At 35.7% G+C, this 9,760-nt stretch overlaps 1 protein-coding gene across 1 annotated transcript; it reads left to right on the top strand.

Annotated features, from left to right (window-relative positions):
• Positions 1-7,278: 7,278 nt before the first annotated feature.
• LOC106464365 (beta-1,3-galactosyltransferase 1-like) lies at positions 7,279-8,442 on the top strand. Its single transcript, XM_013924503.1, has one exon. The coding sequence runs from the start codon at positions 7,279-7,281 to the stop codon at positions 8,440-8,442; it is 1,164 nt and encodes a 387-aa protein (XP_013779957.1).
• The last annotated feature ends 1,318 nt before the right edge of the window (positions 8,443-9,760 follow it).

Here is a 9,760-nt window from a genome sequence, read left to right as displayed (position 1 = left end):
TGGGAATCCCGCTTTCGACAGTCAACAGAATCATCGTGCGGGTCCATCAGAGAGGACAAAAAGGGCTGTCAAGAGGAGCATCGTAATGGATCCCACAGATTAACGACTGCAGAAGTGGCCAAATTTGGTGGGATGAGCCCGAAATCTGTTCAACGGATTCTCCACAGATTGGGTTATCGTTGCAGAGCAGCCAGACGGAAGCCCTTATTAAGACCTGCCAACATAGTCAGACGAAAGAAGTTGGCAAGTGATATGATGACCAAGCCTCTGGACTTTTGGAAGACCGTATTGTTCTCAGACTAATCAAGATTCACTCAATTTTCGGACAGTGGAAGAATATGGGTCTGGAGAATGCCTCACCAAGAGTTTTTGCTCAACAGATTCCAGCCAACTGTGAAGCATGGTGGTTTCAGCGTGATAGTTTGGGGAGCTGTTTGGGTTGGTGGGAGATCGAGCTTAGTGGAGTGCGTTGGCAACATAAATTTTGCGAAATACGTCGAAATATTGGAAGAAGTACTCTTGCCACTTTATTCCTCGGGTTTCGTGGACAAGAACACAACGTTGTTCCAGGAAGATAGAGCACCGTGTCACACTGCTAGAAACACCGAAAAGTGGCAGGAAGAAAATGGTATCCAGAAGTTGCCCTGGCCGAGCTAACCTCCTGACATGAACCCCATCGAAAACCTCTGGGCCATACTCGACCGGCAAGTCAAGAAACAGTCAAAAAACCAACTTCGAAGAGCGATCTACTCCAAGTTTTGAAGCAAAAGTGGGCGAAAATCCCACAATCTAAAATTGACGAGATGATTCTCACGATGCCCCAAAGGATCAACGAACTCCACGAAGCGAAAGGAAGATCTACTAGATATTAATTAAATTATAAATATATCAATTCATGTGAATATGACTGAAAATTTTCATTTTTCTGAAAAGGTGGTATCTATTTACTTGTGACCACGCTGTGTACTAATAAAATGATTACGATGTGCGAATATAGTGTAGCAAATATAAAGTGAAATTATAAAATCCCCATAGTTTTTGCAATAAAATAAAATAAAACAATATATAATCCAAAAAAGTTGTTTTGGCCCATAATGGAAAAGCATATACTGATTAGAATGCATATTTAAACACATTTATAAAATTTATACTTAATTAAGCAACATGTCAGAAAACCAACATAGTTGATTTTTTATTCTTGTCATAAATCTTTTCTTTCCAGCAACTCTGTTTTAAGTTAATGGTGTAAAACTGAATACTCAATACAGAAAAGCACATCAATTTTTTCGGGTAGTTACAACTTTCTAACTGAATACCTGTAATGGAAGAACTAGAAAAACTGTGAAAAATATCTGAACTGTAAACTGAGATATTTTATCCGACTAAGTCTACTGAAGATACTTTCCTCAAAATAGTTTTAAGTGAATATCACAATCTTCTATATTATAGATACGGAGCAAGTACTACCATAGTATACCCTAACCTAACATTTCATAGCTAACAAAAATAAATAAAATTTGCGAAATCAAGCTTGACCAACAAAGAGGCAGAAAGGTGTAGTCGAGGCAGTCAAAGATAGGTAAATTCTTTTGTGAGCCAATCAAAATTAAGACCATTCATGAAATGAATTCGTGGGATATTCATAGTATAATTATTGATAAAAAATCAGTTAGATTAACAACTTCTAATATATAGAAAAGCCATTGCGTTTTGGTAACACTTTGTTCCAACATTGGCTTTTATGTCATGTTGCTTAGCAACAAAAGTATAACCTAATATTGTTGTTAGTCTATGTACTGAAATGTATAAACAACAAAACTGGAAAAATATTTGCTGGTTTCTTAATTTAAAGTACCGGTTGAGTAAAGAGGTTTATTTGTTGTTGTTTTATAAAAACATTGCTGATGTAACAAAAAATAGCTTAATTCAGAAACGATTTATGTTTTAAATTGAATCAATATTTTTACTTTCATGATAAATTTTATGCACTTGGCTCTAGGCGAGGTGATCCCACACTACATCTTTACTTTAGGCTACACTTATAAGGTTTCAAGCCCCCCTCCCGTCACTAAAACTCGTAATGAGCAGACAGTAATCAAACTATTCTATCTATATAAATGTATTTTGGCTTTTATTACTCTCCTATAACGAGAAATCGAACTTGACGTGACGTGACACACACTTCTTTTATTTAGGTTGAATAACAAGACACAACTACTATTACTTCATTGTATTAATGGCACTTCTGAGCTCATATTTATGTAAAATAAGTGTCAGCTAGTCTATCACGTGACATGAAGTGAACATTTCAGGGGTATAGAAAAGTGAAGAAAATACGGTATGTTCTCAGCAACTTAAACAACAACAGAGCGTGTAAAGAGATCCTGGTTAGTAGTAAGTAAAACATGCCTGAATTCCAGCAAAACATTTGGACGTTTCCATGACGTTAAGGAAAATAGGTTGGCTAAAAGTTGGTCAAACACAAGTTGTTGCAGAAGTCTTAAAAAGTGTGGTTGGTAAGATGTGGACTCGTTATTATACCACCAGTACAGTTAGCCCGAGCGCTGGACAAGGTGGACTACAACCACGCAAAATAACGGTTATTTTATAATATGGGCTCGAAGCAAATGACAGATCTCAGCTCCACAAATCAATTAACAGTTCAGAGCAGCAACTCGACTACGAATCTCCATGCGAACGCTAAGAATGACATTTCATAAGGATTGGTCTACTAAAGGCGTAGTTCCTCTATCTCATCGTCACGAAACAGCTCGTTTTCATAAATGTCAAGAACAAGTGGTTTGATCAAATGACACGAGGACGAATACCTTGCTTACAGATACTCAACGCTTCACATTGCAGCCATATGTCCGCATTTGAAGGGTGCTCTGGACCAGATCCACCCCTCAGTTTTATGGTGGAAAGGTACAAATACGGCGGTGGCGCATACTGGTTTTCGCACGAATCAATATTGTTAGCCACACTGACTTTTATGTGTTACGACATGGCACCACGAGTCAATTCTTACAACGACTACTGTTACCATATGCTAGTGCAGTTGGTGTGAATTTTCTTCTAGTGAATGATAACGTAAACCCCACCATGCTCACTAGTTATTAAAGTACTGTAAAAAGAAGATTCCGAGCGAATGGACTCGCCAGCACGCTCACCGGAAATGAATGTGATTGAACAGCAAAAAATGGATGATCTAGAAAGACACTTGACATCACGTGATTTATCTCCAAGCAGTGTTGATAGACCGGAAGTAACTATGATAGAAGAACGAGCTATATTATTCCAGCAGCATCGCTGTACAATTTCTAATAGCATCTGGGGTGGCCTTGGTAACAAATGATTTCTGATTACGTTTTGGGCTAAAATTATGTTCTCTTAAATGAGAATAGGTGGATATGAACTCTAATAGTAAATATTTGCACATCAAAACATATGATGGGCCCCTGACGCTTGCTTTGCATCAAAATAAACGCAGGGATCTAGTTAAATTTATATTAAGAACAGTACATTTCATGGTTAAAAGTATAGAAATGCTGATTATTCCATAATTATTTGAGTATTATAGTTCAAAATTACGTTCTTGAATTACTTATTTTTATTTTTTGTCTCGTGAGATGGAATTTCATTAACAGTTACACTATAGTATGTTTAATAAAGTGGAAAATGAAGTTTATGTACTCTGTTGCAAGGAAAATAAAGGATGACAAGCTACAGACTAAAACAATGTGAGTAGTTAAGGCGATTTTCCTGTGTCTATTGGATACTACCTCAGTGGGAGGTCGCCATGTGAGTGGAGATGAAAGGATGCCGCCTGATGGTTACATAACTTTTACATAATATACCATCGCCTGTGGTTACTCGCCTGTTACGTAACAGACAAAGGATGCCGCCTGAGGATTACATAACTCTTTCATAATATACCATCGCCCGTGGTTACGCACCTGTTACGTAACATACAAAGGATGTCAACACTTGATAGTTATATAACTATTACATAATATGCAAATTATACCGACTCATGAGTGTTATATAGGTGCTATGTAGTACACACCAGAGGACGATGACGTCTACAAAGTGGGACCAGAAGGTGTAGCTATCTTTGGGAGAAGCTGATATCATAGTTCGATACTAGAAGATATGTTACTACAGGTGGACGGGTTACTAAGGCTTATAGGCGGGTTTTGTTTCTATAGACATATGGTGTTATTGAGGTTCTATAGATGGATGCTGTTACTACAGGCAAACGGTGTTACTATGGTCTATAAATGGATGTTGTTATTAAGGTAGGATGAATTTTTGGCGATCACAACTCTACATATCATGACTGTTTCATAGTTGACGTTAGGGTTTAAATATGCTATTCCTCTACCTATATAACAATGATTTTTATTATTCTTGAGAAAATATTTCATTTTACACATGTTACTTTATAGTTTCACTTACATACGTTTTACAAAAACGAATGGTGTTTCTGTAGGCAGATAGAATTACTATAGGCGGATGATGCTAGTAGGTGTATTTAGTTAATGATTAATTTTAGACATTTATCATGTAATCATATGTTAAGACACTCTGTAACGAGAGCATCATTGAGGCATAGCAACATGCTTTCTGGACAACTTCCGCCTGTCATGGCTGGCCTGGAACTATGACTCCAACGTCTCTGATGTTGTTCTATGTGATAGTGAATATTGTGTTGGTTTGCTAGTGTGTGTGTGTTGTTAAACACAAAAATATACAATGGGCTATCCGTGCTATGCCTACCGCGAGCATAAAAACCCGAATTTTAGGATTTTAAGCCTTCATTCTTAACACTGAGCCATGGGGGAGGGGGTAAGATGATGAACTGATTAATGGTATACAAAACATTATCACAGAAAATACAAAATAAAAACGAAGATGAACTAGTCGTTTCTATATGAGCTCTTTCCTTTACATATATACTCGTATATCACTACACCATGTTTTAATAGTGCCATACAGTTTATCATTGTACCATTGTAGAATATTACTCCAAATGTCCTGTATTGCTTCCCACAATACACTAGCTTTCCAAAAGGCTCTCAAATGACAAGAATTTAAGTTGTTAAGATGGTCGACTAGCAATATTGTTTGAACAAAGGCCAAGAGTTCACGGTTAAACCTTACTAGCTGATACTGAAACACTACCATCAACTGTATGAGTTTTCTAAGTTTGTCTTAATTTGAATTGTATCCAAGCGAATATTATGACAAACTCAATGAAGAACCGTTTTCATAAAACTGGTCCAATTAGTTCCAATGTAAATGAGAAAGGAATTTATGAGACGTGCTCGATTTTGTGATAGCAAAGATCAAATCTCACCTGATAGTAAGAAGAACTAAGATATTATGTAAGCCTACAAGAACCTTATGGCAAAGAAACATTTGAAAGTATTGTGTAAACTGAACATTTTTTATGAATCTGAACAAAACCTTCTTTGGTTTAGCTAATGTTTTTTTTTCTTAGCTAAACTACAAAAATTTGCATTTTGTTGTCACCCAGATTTTGCAGATCCGTCTCTGAACAAAGGAGGCCAATTTGAATGCATTTTTCTTCCAAAATCCCATCACACTGAATGGACGCTGCTATTATGTCGGATGATGCTTGAACTGACATCTATACATTCATAATTTCAATTTGTGTGACAATCTATGTCATACTGAATCATTTAAATTAGTGTTTGGTCGTATTTTTTACTTCTTAATTTTGAAATAAACTCATACAGACTCGAGAATGCTTATGTCACGATTAGTGGAAGCCAAGCCATGGTTGCAATGTTCCATTTGCTTCTTATCGCCAATATATCATTTCCCCACATTTGAAGAGTGCATGGGATCATTATATAGCCGGAAGATCCACTCGCCCATCCAGTGCTCAATGTTCGGATATTGTTGACTCACTCTTGACTTTTTTCGTACTTATCCTGTTATTAATACCACTCTTAAGTTCTTCTGGACACAGTATGAACATCAAGGGTTCATTGTTGGCTCAAGGTCTGACTGATAGTACGTTGCATTAAAATCAATATTTGCTTCTGAGCAAGCTACCTACAAGTACAAGAACTAAAAACATACCTAGTGATGAGTATAGCTAATTAAATATAATATTCATATTATGTTACTTATAATGATTAGAACGCATTGTTTCATCAGTTGGGTACCCTTGCTGTTAACGACATTTTCTGAAAAAAAAAGGATTCTAGCATATTATTAGATAAGTACAACCTGTTTTAACATACAAAGTTTATTATAACATCACCGCACTTCAGAAATTATTTATGAAGTGAAGAGGGAGTTTGAGTAAACATGTTTTCCGTTGTTGTTTTTTGTGTAAGATAACAGACGAAGTCATTCAAATATGGTATTTAATTTCATTAATATGTTCTTATTACGAGCGCCATCATATATAATATCTCACTTAACAAGTTGCGTAGACGCTATAAAACGTGATTTTACAATTTTTTACTGAATTAAAAATAACGTAATTTTCTGTCCTAAAAGCGGTATAGCATCTATGTTTTTTTTTGTTAGCCATACTACTATGTCTACGAATTAGTGCGTGTTCTATAATCTAGATTACATTCTTCTATATACGATATATATCATCTTCCCCCAATGTCCATTGATAATAACTGTTTCGCTGTAATTACAAATATAAGCACATTGTGTGTGAGCCTATTGTAATGAGCACGTAGAAAACTGTACAATGTTTAAAAAAATATGTTTTTAATCATTTCTTGGCGTAGTGGTTAGGGCGTTCGATTTGCAATCTGAGGTTCGAATCCCTATCACTGAACATGCTCGCACATTTAGCCATGAGAGCGTTATAACGTGACGGTCAATCCTACTATTCTCTAATGAAAGAGTAGCCCAAGAGTTGGCGGTGCTAAATTAGGGACGGCTAGCGCAGATAATCTTCGTGTAGCTTTGCCCGAAATTCAGACCAATAATTTCTTATACGCATTTTTTTTTTGCCTTAGTAATAAAAATCAGTACTTTATTATCATTAAATGAAAATTATATATTATTCTATACATAATTTACGACTGGTATTTAATTATATTTTTCGCTTCAAAATAGAATATCCTGCTCTACACTCTATATACAGTGTTTTACACTCAATATTTAAAGCGTTAAACATATGTTATCATCTTAAAAACCGATAACATCATTTTTCTTTTTTTTAGGAATTTTGTTTTTAAAGCGCCACGTAAACCTCGTGTTCTTCTCCCATTCATGGTGATGACTGGAATTACTCTAATTGTTGTTGTTACTTTGAACTTCAACGTTAATTACAAGCATAATAAACGTATCAAGCACTTTATATTAAAATGGGAATTGTTTCTCAAAGACAAAATACCTTCAGAATATGCACTTGAGCACTCGTTAAACAACAGCAATTCAAATAAGCGTAAGACAAATGAATATAACCTAACATTGAATAAAAATAATTCCAAACCTAGTGTGCTTTTGAAAGAAAGATCAGAAAACCACGTTAATAGCCAAATTCATGTGTTTTTAAATACCCCGTATATGTCCCAGAAGAAAGATCATCAACTCAGATGGTTGCACAACACGAATGAAAGTCATTCACATGATTTAATCATAAATAAACCCAACTTATGTGGTCCAAATCACGGATCATCTGTTCTTTTGTTGGTGCTCGTGGTAACCAGTCCACTTAACGTAGATGCTAGAAAAGCCATTCGAGATACGTGGGGAAAAGATCTAAAGACCAAAGGTGCCAAATTAGCATTTCTGTTGGGTATACCAAAAACGAAAAGTCTCCAACGGAAGCTCCAAGAGGAGGACTTTATCTATAAAGACCTCATCCAGGGGAACTTTTTAGATACCTACTTAAATCTCTCGACCAAAACCCTTGTTTTAATCAGATGGGCTTCTCTATACTGCCCACTGGTCAAATTTATTCTCAAATCTGATGATGACGTGTTCATCAACAGTAAAACATTACTCCAGGTTATAAACACGCGAAACGATTCTCACACTCTCTTAGGGCTACTGGCCCACAAATGGTCACCCCACAGGAATAAAAATAGCAAGTGGTATGTACCTCCAGAGATTTATCCCCAAGACTACTACCCAGATTTTATAGCTGGTCCAGCTTACCTTATTACTGGAGACTCTACAGCGTTGCTTTACGCAGCAAGGGAGGAAACACCACATATCTACTTAGAAGACGTCTATGTGACTGGATTACTTGCAGAGAAGGCTGGAGTCCGCCGCCTAGGTCTCTCAGGGATGAGTAATGACCGCCAGTTTTTCACAAATATTAGTTCTCTTATGTTAATAAATAGCCACGGACATAACCCTCAGTCGCTTCGCAACTTGTGGAAATGGTTTAATCTGCTAGACAAGAAAAGAATATTCAATAAACATTTAATGTAACTCTGCCATTGTGCTTTGATAAATGGAAAAATGAATTCCACTGTAAGTGTTTTTAACACGAACATAATTTTCGGATTTATTTAAAAAACACTAAAGAAGTTGTTTTCGTATTCACCTTTATACCAAATATTTGTTATCTGCCTTGTTAGTTATGTTAACTAATACTATATATATATTTGCTTTTCTAATGGAAAGTGAATTTCTATTTTTTCTCTGATTTGAAAACCGAATTGAAAAAATTAAGAAAAACTAAAAAAATGGAAACATTTGCAGTATAATGTAATTTTTGTCATGGATGTTAAGACATATTGAATTTCTATAAGTTTACATAACATATACTGTGAAGTAATGTGGAAAACCATTGTTATGATAATCAATAACAAATTTTCATGCACATTACATGATTTGGTACTATTATGTAATGATATACAGCACTCATGTATTTGTATATGAACGTGCCTGTGAGTATGTGTATGTTTGTATTCACTCATTTTTATCACAGAGAGAGGGCACTTGTTAACAGAATATACTCAGGTTTACTGTTACTAGCCGAGGGTACCCGATAAGGAAGCATAAATTGAATAAAGGACAGTGTTAAATAATGTTTCCCTTCCTTCTGTCTTTTGTTATTAAATCCCTATCGACCCCACTAGATTTTAATTACATACTCTGATTTGTGGAAGGTAATAATTGACTCATTTAACTGTTTAAGTACTTTTGTCTTGAAATTAAAAGTCGAAAGTTTATTAAAAAAAAGTGGAAATGGTCCCTATTTCAGAGTGTTTTGTATCCTCTTTCAAGGTTAAAAATCCTAAAATAAGACAGGTCATCTATACTGTTGGGCAGTTTACAGTTACCATACAAAAACTGTAACCGAGCCAGCTAATTCTGGGTGATGTAAGACAAAAGTCTATACAAAAAGTGGAAATGTTCCTTACATCAAAGTCTTTTTGATCTCCTTTCTCGGGTAAAAGTCCTAAAAAATAGCCCATTTACATCATCAGACAATTTCCAGTTGCTATACCGACAATTCGGTAATCGAAGCAGCCAACTATGGCTGATAAATGCTAACACACACACACATATACGCACATAATGAATCATCTTTATTGTAATATTTACGTTTTTTGTGGTACATTAAAGTATCAAGAACAAGAAGCTTAGATTTTTGGCTCTATGAGTGCTTATATACGATACCTATATCAACATATTGGTAAGCTCTGAGCCGTATCATGTAATACAGAAAGGGTGGATTGGGAGTCGTGTTTTTTAGCAAGGCTCTCCTCCTCTCTGACTCAAAAGAACAAGCGATTAACTC

This window comes from Limulus polyphemus, unplaced genomic scaffold (assembly GCF_000517525.1).
Source record: "Limulus polyphemus unplaced genomic scaffold, Limulus_polyphemus-2.1.2 Scaffold1630, whole genome shotgun sequence".
Classification (NCBI taxonomy): domain Eukaryota; kingdom Metazoa; phylum Arthropoda; class Merostomata; order Xiphosura; family Limulidae; genus Limulus; species Limulus polyphemus.
This window is presented reverse-complemented; position numbering and strand designations above follow the sequence as displayed.

What these genes read in the sequence shown, in the direction of transcription:
- LOC106464365 (XM_013924503.1), top strand. Translation starts at nt 7,279, where the DNA reads ATGACTGGAATTACTCTAATTGTTGTTGTTACTTTGAACTTCAACGTT.